Here is an 18,391-nt window from a genome sequence, read left to right as displayed (position 1 = left end):
TTTGGGAAATAATGGAATAAAGAGGCGTAATAAGGGTTCCACTCTTTCCGCAGCGAGCTGCGGGGGCGCCAAGTAGGTACGGATTCGTATTTTTTCAATAAAGAATCAGTGGTCGACAGAAACTATCCATTAGGTGCCCACCGGGAGTCCACTTCGCACCTTCCATGCGGTCCTCTCATTTCCTCCTGAAACCCCGTCTCTCGAGACCTGGAGACACGCATCTCTTCCCTTCACCATTCGCACCTCCAGGGAGAGTAAGAAATACCACAATTTTCAGAGAAAGAAATGTTTTGTCACCACCACGGCACCGTCGTCGAGAAAAATTTCCTCTCGTTTGGCAAATGATCTGAAACTTTTCGATCATTCCTGATATTCCTCTGCTACATTGATTACGATTTATGCCTCCCCTGGTTTTTTTTTCGTGCTACTTTTTTTTTCAATTGTACAATTGTACAATTTCTCGATTTACGCATCGGTAGTTTTGTAAGAAAAAACGACAAAAACAAAATAGTAAATATCGATTTCTTAGGTAAGGTACAAGGAGCTTTCTCAAATGTTGAATACTGCGTGGTACTGATGTAGAAAAAGGAACGGACCACCCTGCATGTTTTATTCTCACCGCGCAAAAGGGGAAGGAATTGTTGGGCTTGGACGTTTTGCCTCCCTGGAGAACGAGTCGCTTACCCTCATATCCGTACCATAAATCCAGCGTGAGATTTTCGAGGTTTTCTTTTATCTCCGTTTTTTCCATCCCGTGGATATTGAAAAAAATGACAAACAGCTCTGGCCGTCTTGAGGCCCCTTCGTGTAACGCATCATTTTGTCAGTAACATCGTAGGTGGGTTGAACCGATTTAATTTGAATATATTTTCTAGCCTAGTCTTAACCAAATACTGTGATATGGTTTATTTGGTACGTCGGATTTCGTTGGTTTCATGAATTTAGGCATCGCATCGCCTTTTCTTCACCTCTTGCGATTCCGTTTAAATTATTAAGACGTCAGACACACCAACATTTTGATTAATAGGGTATCGCGTGAAAAAAATATACGATTCAGCTAGCCATATTAATTTATGCAAACGAAGCTTTTTGACAACTCGAGTATACAAATTCATTTCAGAAACTTATCGAAATGAATTATAAATGACAGGACGAATAGAGATTAAATAGTTTGTCATTTTTTAGTATGAGTAACTTGAGTCCGCAATACAAACTTTTTTTGTGTTCCGTTACTACAAGCTCTTCCAAGCATTTTGGCGCAATAAAAACTGAAAAATTAGCAAAATTAAGCTCAGGGTGACTAGGAAGGCTTTGACGGCTAAATATGTGGTAAAAATTCAATTCGCCTTTATAAACTACTGAAAAAACATACGCAATTTTTGTTATTTCTTAGCTGTTTGTCACATTTTTTTCGATAAAAATCAGTGTTACGCGGAAAAAAAATATTAATAACGAACAAAGATATTAAGCGTTGAAGACAACCGTGCGTTTCTATGTGATACATATTTACACGCGGTTTCCTCTAAACAACGTTTTTCATTAGTTTTGCCACGATAATTCAAGAACGCAGGATATCGCCTTGTTCTTTTTGTTTTAAATGAAGATATCAATTTCTTCTACAAAGTCAACCAAAGTCTACGTAAAAAAAAAATTTATTATTGTTGTTATTACAACAAACGTCATTCATTTTTCGATGTTTTTCAAATTTTAACCGCTATTTTTTTAAATTTTATACATTTTCAAAAATTTTAGGTTCAGTCTGTAGAAGAACATTGCCTAAGGCGAATGACGCTTGAAAATTGCCGAAAAATCTAATCGTTCACTCGCAACCATGGCAATAAGGGAGCAGCGCATGAGAACCATGGTCTTCTTTATCCGGTCTTATCTCTCTTAAATCTTTATATTTTAAAAATACCAACCACTGAATTTTATAGCCAAAACTCCAATAAAAACGTCGTATAAAATAAAATGTATTTATGTTCTTTCAGTTTTTCACAAATGCCATTTGAATTTTATCCCATTTTCAGCCAATTTTCGCTAGCTACTACCTACTACTCGACGGTTTGCTAAGTGTTTGTGTTAATTTTTTCTTGCTGTAATTACGTTTTTTTTTTTTATTCCATTTCTTTGGTTCCTTCATTATTCAGCGAGGAATATAGTTAACGAGCGAGCTGCTGTACTTCAAGCATTCCAAATGACTTCATGCCAGAAACCAGCTGGTTAAATCGATATTAGAGCAGATTACGAAATAAATTGAGTTCTTGATACCAACGGTGAAAGATGACGAGGGTGAAGAGGGAACTCTGTGCGCCATTGCCCGTTAGATGCGGGAAACCTTTCGCACGGCAGCTGTGATCTGTTTTATTACGCACCGCATAACTAATTCGATAATATCCCGGCAATTTCTATCGAGCTTAAATTTGCGTCAGTATCTTGGTAAAAATTGAGATAAGCAACGATTTGACTCGATAAATTTCCTAAATACGTGACAAAGATTATCATCCCATCTAACTTCACATGCAGCTAGCCCGAATCAGATAAGATTAATATTCTCCGATAAGAGTTCGCCTGCTCTTGGTACGTAATACCAACTGGAATGTGTGTTTGTATTGGCATTGTTTAGTGTTTACGTATGATATACTTAATTTTTAATTTATATTCTGTCACTTTACATTATTACATCGCTGACCTATATCTAGATCCACTACATGTTTTTCGCATCGCGTATTCTTGTTGTATCGTTTTGGCTACGTATGTTGGTATTGAGTCATCGTATAATATTATTGAAATTTACGGTATTCCATACTAATATATTTACGGCTACTATTGTTGTTAGTGTCGTTCTTATTATTATTATCAACATTACTTTTGTTATTATTTTTATCGTTACTATTGTTATTTCCTCTCTTGACGAGTCAATTCCGAGCAAAGAAGAAGAAAAAAACGAGGAGGAAATACATTTTTCTTCTTTCGTGAAATTCCCTCGTCGAATCCCCTTGTTGCAGGTGCCGTATCGGAATTATGTGTGTTTGACGGCGTGGAAACGCGGCACAAATCGTCGTGACCTACAAAACACCTGAATTCTAAATATAGAGGAGGAACGCAATTACTCAAATCGACCGTCTTGGAAGGGGCCCGGTAGCCCTTCAGTGAAAATTATCTGGAAATAGCCACGTTAGTGTGACGGGTACGATTATCGTCAATTTCACTCCCATTCAATAGTCGCGGATGAAGCTTTTCGATCTATTAAAAATGCGACGCGGAAAAGTAGGGAAAATATTTGCACAAATGTTCTGCTTCGCATGCAAATTATATTGCACACAATATTCGACGATCAATTCTTAAATTGTAGGGACATACATATTTTACTAATTAAAAAGAAAATTGCGATAATAATTATACGCGTGAAAGTCGAATTGAACGTATTGGTTTAACTTCAAAGCTCTATTAATTACCGCCAGATTTTTGGAAGAAACAGGTTTCATGAGCGATAGGTACTTAAATTTGTTGCAAGAATTTCACTTCCTCTTCGTTATCATTCGAGCGGGTGATTATCAAACTGATAGATTTATATATATATATATATGCAGCTCCGCTGTGAAAGCTTTTAACGAAAGTGGAAGATACAAGACTGATAATCTTATGGTAAATATATACATAAATAAATATATAGCCGAACGTCGGTGAGGTTCTTGATGTAAAACGCCGATGTGAGGTAAATAAGACAAAAAGTTCAACTTTGGAGAAAGATTACGACTAGTTCTTCATAATATGTCTACAAGTATCTTGACAGGGGAATTGAAGTTTCAACGTCTTAAAAACACTGCTAAACATATTAAAACAGACGTCAATTTTTATTACCCTCAAGAGATTTTGGAGAACAAAACTTGTACGTTCCGCGATTATGACTTATTGTTGTGCAAAATCGTTTGTTGAACAATTTTCACCACTTATTTCACCCGGCGCAATTTCGCACCATAAAAGTTTCGGCTTTTGTCGGTATAGAATGGCATCGAGTGGGTGTGAATCAGAAGTAAACTTTGGAGCGCGGTTGTAGTTGTGCTTTCGATGGAAAAAATTATGCGATTATAATGGAAGGAACGGATGCGAGAAACAAAAAAAAAAAATAAAATCTAAATAAGAAAAATAAAAAACAACGCCAAGAAATCATGCCAATTTACTGTTGAAATAATTTTCGCAAGTTTATGCGCCGACAACTTTTTATTATTCTACAGAATTTCACGCCCTGCGAAAAAAGTGCGAAAAATTTCACGATGAATCCCAATTAATCCCGCCGTTATTTTGCTGACGTAAAACTCGCCCCAGTATAGAATTATTGTATTACTCAATAATTCAATATGATATTTTCACCCTTAATTGACATTTCCCCTGAGTAATTTTTTTGCTTCACCTCCTTTCTGCCTGATCGTGAAACTTAGTTGCCAGCTTCCGTTTCGGGTTTCGCCCTAAATTCGTTCTCTCGAGGTATTCTTCACTAACCGCGGCAGCGGCAGCCTGGCAACTTTGAGCTCGGAAAAAAACTGCTGTGATTTATTTCATGAAAGAAAATTATCTTCCTGGCTGAAGGTACACATTTTTCATGAAAAAGAACTATTTTCCTGATGATTTGCCAAAGAAGTTTGCCCACCAAAATTCGATCAAACCAGCTGCGGTGAATAATTCTCTTTTGTGACAATGAATGAAACTTTTCCTCCTTTTTCTAAATGGAAACGGGCAAAGGGTGAAGGAAAGGTCTGAAATTTGAACCTCGCTACTTTCTCCTCGCTTCGGTACGATCCTCACTGAAGCCAATCCGACGAAAGAAGGATGGTTAGTAGTAAGGGTGACCGTGTGGTCAGACGGTGAGCGCGCACTTCATCCCTTATGCATTTTCATTTCTCCTTCTAAGAGGGTCGGGCGATTGTTTACCTATAACTTTCCAGGTCACTGTATATTTTGCGGAGAAAGTAACGAACCAGAGAAATTGAAATTAAGGATCTTATCACTCGGGCGGTACAAGCTCTGCAGAGTGTAAGACAGCTGTAAGCACGCGACGTTTGAAAAATTAGCCAGAAGAATGACGGGATGGAAATTATTTCAGAGTAATATATTATGCCTCTTTAAGGTGTGTGTGTGTAATATCCTCTTGGACGGATTCTCTTTTTTCCAAAGTTGGCGAGAATATTCACAAGTATCGCAACGATATTTAGCCTCGTTGCAAACAGACTGAGATGAGAAAAAGTATTATTTACTTAATTCAAACATTATTTCACCTGACTCGTTGATGAAGTATATGTTTATTTTTATAGACGCAAGTGAATTTCCAGCCACGGTAAAACGGATAGGTATGTTCATTTGAATAAGATAAGTCTTTTGTAGGTCAAGAGACAATTAATCATTGAGTCGAGTCGATCATACATTTATTTTCTCTACCTCCTTTCTATTGGATCTCATTTACATATATTGAATTGTGTTGCATATTGTATGTTGCATTATAATGAAATCTGAAATCGCGAATCAAATGGACGATTCATCGAAACGTGACAGTTGGCTTGTCATAAATTTGTACAATATGCAATGGTAGGAGTTTATCATTCGGTTTACGCAGTCATGAATTTGATAGTCATTTCAACGATTTGTAATCGTCCATTTGTATTTTTTTAAATACTGAAAATTAGTTTACAGACATGTTTATCTCATTATCTGAAAGTCGTATTCTTAACCCGTTACTTAAATACGAGGAAATTTTATATTTCTTTTCTTTAAATATGTGAATAATGCGGGTATTGGGTGTAGCATTTTTAATTCTGGACTTTGCGAGATCCGCCGTTGAAGCGAGAGTGGAAATTTTTCCACGTTGATAACCGAATGTTGCAATTTTTTCTCGAGCTTTTCTCTGCTCGGCGTCCCCCCTCCCCGACCAAACTCCGACAAGTTTAAACACGAGAATGTGCGTTCGGGGTTGTGCCGAAAGATATTAGAGTATAAGCGCGGGAGCATGCAGAGATTTTGACAATATTTCAAACTTTATTAAACTTACGTTTGACTACGATCCGAGTGGATCAATATTTACCGTTACTCATATCACGTGTCGCTACGCGCGTAAAGAAGGGCCAGGGAAACAATATTTTAGATTTTCTATCGATTCAGTTCTAGCTGACGAAAAACTCACAGAACCGCGGAAATAGAAATTGATTGTATCAGGCAGAAAAAAACGTGCGATTTAACGAATTGGACGAAGTTTATGACGATGTGTTTATTTCCCTACAAACAATGGAAAATTCGGTGAAAATTTGCAATCTGATCGAATGAAATTTATGGAGCTACTTGACGAGTGGTAACCACTTTCCCATTTTTCGCACGTCCGGGGATGAAATATGTATGGCCACGGCGGCGCTTCTGCACAGAGCCTGAATTTTACTCGCTTAGCCTGATATTTCACACAGATTTTGCCACGGTCATACCGAACAAAATTCTGGAGGGTTTTTGGGCTGCAGAGTTAAATTTTTTGATCAATAAACACGCACTGATAAAACTGCAAACGTAAAATATACCTACATGCCAAAGCTGAACTGCTGAATATTTTCCTAATTTGATCTAATTGATAAAATTGTTCCCACGGCGAGTTTCACATCATATTATATTTGGTATGTTGAGCGAAAAATAGCAGAGTATCAACATCCAGCAGCTCAGGGCTTAGGGAGAAGCTGGAAAAGGTTTGATGTGGGTTGGGACGCAAATTAGGATCGCAGTAAATTTTCGAAACACAATGGCGAGAGACCTCCGATGAAATTAGCGCGTAAATCCCTGTGGGCTTAGCGTCGTTCGCAGGTGCCCCACGCATAATGCATGATTTATTTATTATACGTTGCGAGAAATGTCACAAGGCCCAAAAAATAATAGAGCCCGGGTGTGTGCAGATCCTATCGTTACATCGCTCCTTGAGACTTTGACACCTCGCAGGTATACGTATACGGGAATTCGTTTGCACCAGTCAGGCGATATCAATGAAACAGTTTCCTACTTTGCTAGCTGGGCACGTCGATTCTAGTCGTCTGTTTTTATCGCCTCGTCTCGTGCGGTTAATTGATCAGGCTTGGCTGCTATACATATTTACACTTCTCTCAACAGTCAAAGTGGCGAGACGAGAGGTGCAATTACAGAATGTCAAGATAATGAATTGGGTAGTCGATACAGAAGCAGGCTCGTGACTAAACGCGGTAATGGGAAATAACATTCGGTGGTAGAACAAGATTAACCGTCGTACAAAGTACCTGCGGAATGCGGAAATATTGGGGAATTTGATCAGGGATCTGGAACGCAGAAATCGATGTTAATGCGTCGCCTTGTATTCCGGACAACTTTTCACGCGACGAAGACCGTTATAAAAGTTATAATTTTTCTGCTGCAAGCCTGCGAAATCTGAGAGAGCAAGGAAATTTGTAAACTAACCAATTTGTCATTGGCACGGCGATATATGGAATGTGAAAATGGTCATGTTGGAAACTAGAAGATCGCAGCAGGTACAATATTGAATACTGTTTGTGAATACAAGAATTATAATGTAAGAGGCGGAGAATCTCCTCGCAACTTATACATCCAGGGATAAGAGGAAGCTGCATAGAAGCGTTGAGCAAGCACCGAGATTGAATCGTGGGTGGAGATATATTTTCATTTCGGTTATAAGTAACGACGGTAGTAAAGTTTGCTCGAATCAGACATAACGAGAAGGTAGTTCAGTTTGCCTGAGTCGTTACGCGAAAAAGTTCACCCAGCTTCCACCTTATTCTAAACCCTAAGGAATGATTGGTCAACCGGTTTCGAACCCTTTTTACGGTTCAAGAAATTGCAATTTGCGCTGATGTGAGTATACGCATAGTTCATTAAAGTAAGTTTACATTTTTCACGAGGTCGAAATTCCTCTAAGCATCACACTTACAAGGTACGTTATTCGGAGAAAAACTGACACAGCTTTAAATTTGGCACAGCCAAAGGCAAGAGGAATAACGAAATGAAGTCGGTAAGACTCGTAAACCCAGGTATGCATTCCTACCAAGATATTCCACATCGCGTACGCTTTACAATTCGGCACATATTGCGGTTCCCAACATTTTCAATTATGAAGTGTGTTTCCGAGTAAACACCGCAGTATATTGGATTGCCTACCACTAAGAAGAACAAATATCGGTAAAACAGACCTACTGAGTCATAATTACTTTAGTCAAGTCAAATTATATAATCATTTTAACCCATTCGCTTTTCCGTACACTGTAGTGTACAATCTTGATTTTCGTTTTTTACGATTTTCACAAGATATACCGCATATTGAATAGTTGTCAAGTGTATGAAATAGGGGTAAAATTTTCTGACAAAACGATTGTCGCTATTTATTTTATAGAATTATTCTCACATTGCAAGGAAAACGTGAATTTTGGAAATAAAACTCGATTTCTGATTCATATCCAAAACATCTCATAATCGTCCAAAAAGTGTTTCTTTGGTTAAATAAAGGCATTTTAAGTTAATATTTTCATTTGAAAGTGAACGGGTTAGCTAGACTCTGGAACTCGACCACTGAACGCGCTTCGGCACGAGTTATAAACTACGAAAGAATTGCTTGGCCAAATTCTCACAACTTGGCAGCATGGGCAGTTCCAACTTACTCGCGAGGACTTCAAACGCGCTACCTACTGATAACTCGAAGCGATATTTGTTCCTTTCAGCGGTACGCAACCCTACACACTGCTACATTTACTCGGAAACACACTGTATATGGTTTACTAGAATGCCTTTGGCATATTGCGATTGAGCCGATAGGTATTTGAGATAGCTACCGAAACAACAGTTCGCGCCAATTTCAAGTGCCGATAAATTATGCCTGGACTCGGAAGATTTATCTTGGTCAACGTCGCATTCACGAAAACCATAGGAGAGTAAACAAAGAGCCGTTTGAATTCTTTTCGGTATCGTTAATTATTAATTAGTAGACATGAAACAGGGTCAAGGATCGCTTATATCTTGTCTGAAACTGTCTCGGTGAATTTTTAACAAGTGCCCTTGAGGTCTCGCGATTGTAAAAAATGTCGGCACTGTTTTTACTGGCTATAGGTGTGAAGCATAGCAGAAGTATTTTCTGGGTGAAAATATAGCTACTTTTCTTAAAATATGCGTGTACCTGTTCAGTAATGACCGAATTATACGCCTATACTGTATTTTTCAAGGTATATAATACAACATTTTGTAGTTCTATTTTGGCAGTATATTATACGTTGCAATCTGCGAAAAACGGACTGAATTTTATGAACCTGCGCTGGCTCGTTAAGTCTGTATAAAGATAGGTTAACAGCGGTAGATTGAACGCGGTCGCGAGCGAATTTCCGGTAACCGGTATATTTGTGTAAATTACAAAACCGCGGGGAGATTAGAGCCGGGTTTCCTCGGTTGATCCATATTCAACGTTGCACGCACGTACACAGAAAACGTGAAAAATTTGAAACGTCGAAAAATAATTGTTTTCTTTCAATTTGCATATCCGTGTCCAGACGCTGGCGTTATCGCAGAGATACGGCCGTTATCCTGCAGCATCGGCGATATAGGTATAGGATCGAGGTTTTGATTAACCGTCTTCAGATAATCGAATGTGGTTACAATCTGATTGCGGATCAGCGGATAGGGTATTTACTCTGCTTTTACCGTTTTATATACGCGTTCGCGGAACTCGATTTGCTTACTTAGCCTTTGCAGAGCTTGCGGCTTAGTAATCGAATGAAAATACGGCTTCAAAGTGGTTGGTTTGTTGGAAATTTCACCCGATAGTCAAATTTCTCTTGCTTGGCATAATATCAACATTAGCACGAGTATGTCACTGAAATTTATAGTCGATGAGAAAAAATTTACAATCAGAACATTTCGTCAGGTTTTCAAACTTCTACTATTCTACTCGCAGCAAGCAGACGGCTTTTCGATCGTCTTAAAATCGCTGCCCGATCCACTCGTGGCATGCAATCTGACCGCGAGTATACGGAGCGGTGATAATCAGTGCTGAGCGGGATGGTCGATTAAAGTATAAATTATCACGTGTGATTCACCGAGAATTTGCCGGCTCGTCAGTCACGTTCTTCAACCGTTACCACTGACCGGTGCATTCGACAAGCATTGCACAAGTGTCTTATGGATACGTATAAAGTGCAGGCAATTAGTGAATCAACGCAGCACGTGTAATCGGTTATCGAGTCTATGCGGTAGATTGCGATTCGTAAATTAAACCAATTGACCTTACCATTTCGATGCTGCCATAGTATCGCCGGGAAAAGACGCCCCTCCGTGAAACAGTGTCAGTGGCTGGTGAGCTGAAACAAGTATAACAAGAGGCAATTGAGCATGTGCATTGAAACGAATGCTAGACTGGGATTGAACGGCGCCCTTAATTCTAACCCCCGTCAAGTGATCGGAAGGAACTTGAACCCATCTGCCTGATATCAGTTCGAATTCAGACTATTTCCACGGTTTAAGCCCTAAAAAGCAGCACGTTTCAGCCTGGGACTTGGCAGCCGAGGGGAAGCAAAAGATATAGGGGAAAATTCGTGAGAGAAGATATACGGAGAGAGATGGAAATGGGGATATTAATTAAAAAGAGCCAAGTCCGCTTTATACTCTCGCGGATATAGGTTAATGAGCGATCGAAAGGGTGAGTCTCGCCCATGCGCGAGGATAGGAATCCCGTCTTTGGTTCTCAGTTTTCAATGTTTCCACCCGTAGTTGCCCTGATGAAGGCGAAGGCAAAGACGAGACGAGTACAGAAGAATCCGGTCTAATTAAATCCATGAAATGAGAAAAGTACCTCAATAACTATTCTAGAGATTTTTTTTTCTATACGCCGCTCACGCATCGGTTTTTACCTCAGCCATTATTGCTCCCTGCTCTACATCCGCTTCTAGAATAATTATAGGAATAATTTTAATAGGTATAATTTTGATATGGGTGGTGAACGGGCGGATAAATAAAGCAGATATCCGGTGTTTATCGCACGGAACATTATGTTAATATTTCATTATGAATTGTTCAGACGGTCGATTAGTTTTGAGATTACGCCGGGCTGGGCTTAGCGCCGAAATCCGCCAACGTGACATCAATTTACACGTGAACGTGTGCATAAACAATTTATTGCACACACCCGACGTTTTGACACTATATTGTAAAAAAATAGCTGCAAGAAACTGCGCAACTCGGTTCCGTTATACCGTACCTATAGACTGCACATCAAAGGTAAGCGACGAAAATTTGAAAATAAAAATTGACTCTACCTATATTGCAATCCCGAAGCAGTTTTACTACGTGACCAACCGAATTCTAAGGTCCATAAGTCCGGGGCTAATAAATTTTCTTCGTAGAGTGGTGTAGAACGGTCCAGGATTATCAGGGGGTTCAGCTGCTCCGAAACCGTAAGAAGTGGCAATTTTTTCCACGCAGTCCATTGTGATCCGGGAGATACCATTTATGAACATGATCGTATAGAGCTGTTATCGTCAAGCTATTGCAGGACCTGTTTTCACGTCGGAGCAAACAAGAAATAAATCAATTTTAACCCAAAATGGCGGAGTAACTGCGACCTCAAGGTGTGTACTGTTATCACGGGTCCCTCGTTATTCACTGCCACGCGGAAACTAGGGGTTCAACGTATTCTGTTAACATTTTCGTCCTATGTTTCGCACCTTGCCGATAGCGTGATATTAATCTCGGAATAAAATGGTCAGTTTTATGATAAAAGTTTAAGTAGAATCTTAGTAACTTGGAAGTATACGTTCTAGTCGAGAAGACAAAACAAAAAACGTTGCAGAGATTTTTGTCCTTTAGACTTTCGTACTCAAACGATCAATTTCGAGGCCCGCTTCAGAATGACATATTTAAGAGCGAAAATTGTCTCACTTTGTATTTTGCTACGCACATCAGTGGTTCAATTGGGATCGTGGTCACCGTGATTCATTGAATGAAAATAAAGATATCTTCGAGAGTCTACTACATTCCACATTTTTTTTCATCCAATTGAATACATTTTAATACGCCCAAACAATATCTACAGTATACTTTCTCAAGGAATAATGAAAAGAGGGCTAGATTTGTGAGCACATGGCCGAATTAGAATGCATGATGAAACAAAGGTAAGTATGTCTTACTTCTTACAATTGGATGTTTGAAATATGTGAAATCGAATACTTTTATACATATATATATATACGTATGTATAGTCGAAGTAGTATCTGCATTGGAGTGAGCTTGGAATTTTTTTTATCAGGAACGACGTACATCGCTTTATAAGTACTTTTTTCAAAATGGTAGGATATTTTTTGTTTTTTTTTTTAAACGTCAATCTGAGAGTTAATTTTTCATACAGTGGCTGTACAGAAATCCCGACAAAACGGTTCCAGGACTTCAGCTGAAACTCAGTTAAAAAATCGAGTATTCGGTGGAGATTGTTAATTTTCGAACTTTGCAGACTTCCGATAAATTGATGATTCCCAAGATTTGTTCAGAAACTGTACAAGAATTTGGCAAATGCATACGCGAATCTTCCGAGCATAAAATTGTGCGTCTTCTGTAATTAACTTGCCAAATTCTTGTACAGTTTCTCTGTTATAGAATTTGTGCAGAAAATTATTGACAAAGAAAGAAAACATTTTTCCTTGGTTCGATGCCGATCAGTTCGGATAATACAAAATCATGACGATACTCAACGTACATATTGTGACTGGCGCGACGATGCAGGTGTCTCAATTGCGAGGAATTGAGGACGGGTACGCAAACGGAACGCGATCTGTCCCTGACGATCCTCGGAGGTGGGCTGGCCGATGCAAAAGTGGTATCTGTTGAACTCGAGAAACGGTCATCCTCGTCGCTCTCAAGATCGGTTGAGGGCACCACGCTGCTTACGCTGCCACCGCGGTTCCTTCTCGGAGTGGCGTCGGAGGCCGAAGAGGAACCGGATAACCCTCTCAAACGAGACACAAGCTTCATATCGAGACACAACATGCCTCAAATTCTACCGCTGCTTATCAGCAATCCATCGCCGCCCTCCTTATCACATGCAATGCACAGGTGTACGTATACGTATATCAGAGCGTTACATTTCGTGTTATTTGTTTATCGGAAGGATTTGGGATAAAAACCGCGAGCCTCGCCGCCTCAAGAGGCACCCGACAAGTTTCACTTTATTGACAAATGCACGGCGGCGTTTGTGTATATTTACAGTCGGCAAACACCTGCGACTCACACTGACGCGTATCCCTTACACGCAGCCCGGTGAACACGCGTCCGTGTTGACGATCGTTTCAAAAGCTCGTTTTCAAGCGCCGCTAATCGTGGAAAGCAAGCATTCCAATCGTCATATCAAATCCTAATTGCAAACGTCCGACTGCAGAAATTGCTCAGGCCGCCACGTACACGCAACCTCCAACCCCCAACCACCCCGTCAAATTCGATAACGCTTCGGATACAAGCAGGATTATACCCGACGATAATGCCGGCAGTATTCTCAACTACAACGGGACGTAGACGCGAAATTTATTTTTTTTTCGTTTACTTTTTCAAGTTGTACTCAATTCCACCGCTTCTTCACCACCGGTTAAAACGGTTGCCGCGAAATAGGCGGCAGACGGAGTGAGTCGTCGACGTACCGCTTCGCGTTCGGACTACGACTGGGCCAGGATCGCGACGTCGTCGTCGTCGGCGGCGGGGGCGACGGCGGGGGCGACGGCGGGCGTCGCGTGCGACCTAACCTGACATCTGTTCATAGTCTTTGCGTAGCGTACAAGTTTGGCGTCGAGAGGTGTCGATGAGGCGGTTCTTTGTCACTGACACACTTTTGCACGCACTCTATACCTGTCTCTTCGATGCGTATAAAAAGATGCCGAAAAAAGCGTATCAAGGTCCGGCGCAGGTGACTTTCCCTTTTCTTCAACCAGCCTTCGGCATATTTGGAATTTGGGAGGAACTTATTCAATTACCGCAGCGAAGTTATCCCGTCACGTTCTCTCGCAAACTTTTTTTTATCTTTCGTTCGATGGAATCCCACGATACGTTGGTTAAATTTTTGATCTGAGGATTCAGCCGTCTTTTCTGTAACAGCAGCGGGGATTGTTCGTGAATTAGAAAAGGTTTTCAAGCGGCCTTTGACAAGAGGGTTTCGCAACTTTTTATGCAACCCCTTTTCATACGTGATCTTTTGTTTAGAACGGCCACGACATTTCGCACCCTTCGATCGCGTTTCCTATTTATTCTTTCATTCGCGTTTGATGAAAAGCTTCTGTTTTAACAACACGTGAGAAAGTAGGCCATGGGTTTTGAAACTTTTTTCCCACACCTTGCGCTGACATTATATCGGGTGTGATACACTTCGAATAGCGAGAAACGTTGTCGCAAAACAGATTTCATTTTCAGCCTCCTCCTGAATTGAGCAGGTCTTTTACACTCTGGTGTGACGCTGTGAAGAAAGGGGCGGAAGAAATAAAAAAAACCTACACACGGCTAGTATGCCGAAAGAAGTAATTTTGTCGATGATTTTGCGGTGTGTGGAAACGTCGAAGCGTTCGAAACTTCATCATCTTTCGTAATCGTTACAATCCTGAAATACGAAGTTCGGATCTATGGTCATTAAAATCCCTGCAAAGCGTTTAATACGAGTAATATGTATCGATAAATTTTTCCTCCTCGTTTAATTCTTTATGTTTCTCTTCGCGTAAGAAAGTGACGCCGTAATAATAATCCTGAATTATTCATCCGATGTATACGCGTGACCTGCGCCCACGTGTTTTACACATTTTAACAAGCTATCCGCAATTAATCAGAGGGAAACAAGATCGTTGTTTCAACCCTTAGATGAAAATTCAGAAACCCTTTTAACAAAGTCGACGCAGAAAGAGACCATATTACAAACTCCAAGCGTATTCCTAAAATTTAATAAAATACTACAGCATATAAATGTTTGTGTTACTAAAAAATGTGCAAAATTTTCGTTACTGCAAATTTGCCGTATCGATATTTCGGCCCACCATCCACGTTTTTGTTATACTTACATACATCGATAAAGTGATAAAGAGAAAAAAATACGTGTCATCGGGTAGTAAACAATTGATTATATCAGTTAAAAGTATATGAAAATAGTTGGAGAAAAAAGAAAAACCATCAAGACTAACGTAGCAGGCACAAGGAAAAGGATTGTTCAAGGCTGAGTCATACCGTGGTTAAATCACGCTGACTAAACCTTTCTCCCGGTGATCGAGGCGTCACGTCGGCGCGTTCTGTATAAACTATAAATTTTATGGAGAACGTTGAAGAGCGGGTATAGGAAAACGATAGAAGGTGCCAGCACGCAGTGGAGCTACACGGTTACTGCGTTTACCATGGAAATAAAACGCGGCTTACCTCCTGCATTCCCTCTCTTGAATGCGGCAGACCCCATGACGCATAGAGAGTCACGCGATATAGATACACGTCCTAAATGCAGGCGTGGAATAATCGCTTCTGCGTATAATGAGCCATGTGTCGGAAAGAAGGTCGCGTTCGTTTCGTAACTATATATCAAAAAGTAAAAAAAAAAAATAAAACATTATCTCGCGCTAATTGTTACTTTCAAATAATATCGCTGAACAAGTCATGTTAGAGTGGTCACAACAGATCACCAATGTTCCGTTTTGTTCTTGATGCTGCTGCTGCGAGCCTGCCGATATAACTTGAACGATAAATAACCGCTCATTACCCGACGAAAATAGAAACTGTAACAATTAGACTCTCATGTGTCGTGTGTTGGCAACCTACCATCTGCACAATCCCCTGTGGCAAATGTCATTCGTTCTATCATCGTGTATTTCAGTTCAACTATTTAACGAAGGTATTGATTTTGGAAATCTCACGCTTCTTTACTGGATCTATTGAATTTTTTCACACCTGTGCCAATTTATAGCTCATGATCATTATTCACTTTACACTTTTGTTCGCTCATTACAGGATAGGAGTTACTCTGCTACGGTGATCAATTATCGATGAAACGTAATAAAAGGAAATAGAAATTAACCAACAATCGTACCGTAAACGATTTTTATACGGATAGTGGCTGCTTCTATAATACCACTTGTAGACCACGCGTACGAGTTGTTGGAGTATCAAGTGCCAATTAATCGAGGTCGCTGATTGTATTTTAAAATTTTTACGCCATAGAAATTTATTAATGATAATTTTGAAACATTGATGTATATATGTAACAACGTCACACGTTTTGTGATATTTACGGATATTTATACTTTTCGTTATATATAATTATAAGCTTCCTGCTCTGTGAGAAATTTCCCTTTGCACAATAATTTCAAATTTATTAAATTGAACGCCTGCGTATAACTATATGCGTGTATATTCGACTCGGATTCAATGCAAGAGTGAATCACTCGAATTTTATTCATCAAACGACGAGTACAAATGGAGGAAAAAAGAAATTGAAATAACAATCTATCGATCTGATCTTCATGCGGTGAATCTCGCACCATGGAGTATTTATTTTCCGCGTGAAAAAATCGTTGTACCTTGGGAACGTCAGTAAGAAGAAACAGGACCGAGAAATAAAATGAATAAATAATCTCGGGCGATATAAGAGACGTGTAATCAATTTTCCGATTACACCCAGGTACCTGCGTTCAAATTATACGGAACGATGTACAGCTACGGTTTTTCTTTACCACCCGAAGTCGAAGTCACCATCCTCGAGTAATTACAAGTGATTAAAAGTATTGCGTCCCCAAGAAACGACCTCCGGTGCGATCGGCTTTCAAAGTATGCTGAGCTTATACAGGTATACGTGCATGTATACAGGTGAGCCTTCGTGTATACGGGCATTACCCACGTGGAATACAGTCGTCGTAATCAGGGATGGCCGAAAGTGCTCCAATTTGCGTTCGCGTTGCTTTCCGAGCTTTCGTAATCTCAAAGAATACGCCGACGCTGTTATCCTTGTTAAGTGTCCGACGTCGACGTTCGGGCGTCCTTCCGCACCCTCCTTCTCCCATCCCTTCATCGACCCTTCAATGCCCTGGATAGATATTTCACACTCGCCCGCGTGCGCTTCCGGCCAACCGAGTTTATGCAAAGCACCATGAGTATACACGGACCGGCATGCCGGCGGCTAGACGTTGATGTTGTACACACCATGAGATAGTTTATGATGCATATTGCACGTTATATGCACGTGCATATAATTACATCGCATGTTTCTACAACGCCGTTTCGATTGAACAGTTGGAGAGAAAAAGTTTAAAAGAGTTTGAAATAAAAAATAAAAATTAAACTCGCATACGAATCGTTATCGATTCTTTAATTCAGCTCATGTTACTACATGAAATGATATTTTGCTCAACTGACCTGGAAAATTATTATCGCGCATTGTCCTTCGATCTGTACAATAAACTGCAACAATACCCATTTCGGAGTAATAGGTAAAGCACCACAATGGCCTCAGCGTTCCTTGTTCACACAAAAATGTATAGAAAACCTACGGGAAGATAAGAGCAAAGATTATATTGACTGCCTGCTCTTTCTTATGTCCAACACTTAACCCCAATCTGTTCAGCGAACGTTACGACCTTCGAACCATTCAGTCATCCCATTATACATGTATACATAAGTATAATTTATGAGCATACATGTACATAAACGCGGACGTAATTGTTATCGCTTGGAATAGGCTTATTGTTGAAGCGAAGTTGGACGTCACCGCTTTGCTATTGCCCACACGTGGACATCCACGGTTGCATAATAATCAGCTGTTTTCAAACAGAGGGTAGATATCACTCGAGGCGGAAGAAATGTACGCGGAAAATAACGAGCGAAATATAGTGAAAAAAATATAAGGGAACAGTACAAAAAGTAAAAGAATAAAAACTCACAAAAGCGAGTAACGTCGAGTTATGAGAGCGAATAACAGAATTTGCAATAAATTCAGGCGAATGTGTACACCTACATGCATTGCATGCGTATCGTGCGAAAGAGGCGTAAAAATTGCCCATGGGGGTACGAAATGCCCGTATAGTAACGACCTGCTTTCACCAACGTGTATATTCAGGGGAACACGAGAGAAGTGCTAATGCGTAACCCGTACACTTATAGATCGTGCAGAATTCGTGTCTCATAGGCATAGGAAATTCGTTCTGCTTTGCTGGTTGGAGGAAATTTGGTTTACCTCAGGCGAACCGTCAACTGGTTTTTCCTCTCAACGGCCAATTCACAAAGCTTTTTTGTGGCTGCACGCAATGCAACTCCAATCAATCCAATAATTCATATTCGAATCGGTGTACGAGACTTTCCGCAGATGAAAGAAAATCGGGATGAATTTGGAGGAATGAGACATGGGAGC

General features: G+C 40.1%; 1 protein-coding gene across 19 annotated transcripts in view; it reads right to left on the bottom strand.

Annotated features, from left to right (window-relative positions):
- Positions 1 to 18,391, bottom strand: part of LOC107223742 (GTPase-activating Rap/Ran-GAP domain-like protein 3) — a 63,141-nt gene that overhangs the window by 12,783 nt on the left and 31,967 nt on the right. For 11 of the 19 annotated variants that reach the window (XM_046735912.1, XM_046735922.1, XM_046735911.1 and 8 more), the window contains one exon: positions 10,280 to 10,349. In XM_046735912.1, coding sequence (XP_046591868.1) covers positions 10,280 to 10,349 — 70 coding nt within the window. Of the gene's footprint in view, positions 1 to 10,279; positions 10,350 to 11,303; positions 11,543 to 12,736; positions 13,697 to 15,231; positions 15,362 to 18,391 lie in introns of those variants that run through there. The other 8 variants (XM_046735907.1, XM_046735909.1, XM_046735908.1 and 5 more) reach the window with 7 other exon arrangements.

Source organism: Neodiprion lecontei, chromosome 3 (genome assembly GCF_021901455.1).
Source record: "Neodiprion lecontei isolate iyNeoLeco1 chromosome 3, iyNeoLeco1.1, whole genome shotgun sequence".
In the NCBI taxonomy this organism is placed as follows: domain Eukaryota; kingdom Metazoa; phylum Arthropoda; class Insecta; order Hymenoptera; family Diprionidae; genus Neodiprion; species Neodiprion lecontei.
This window is presented reverse-complemented; position numbering and strand designations above follow the sequence as displayed.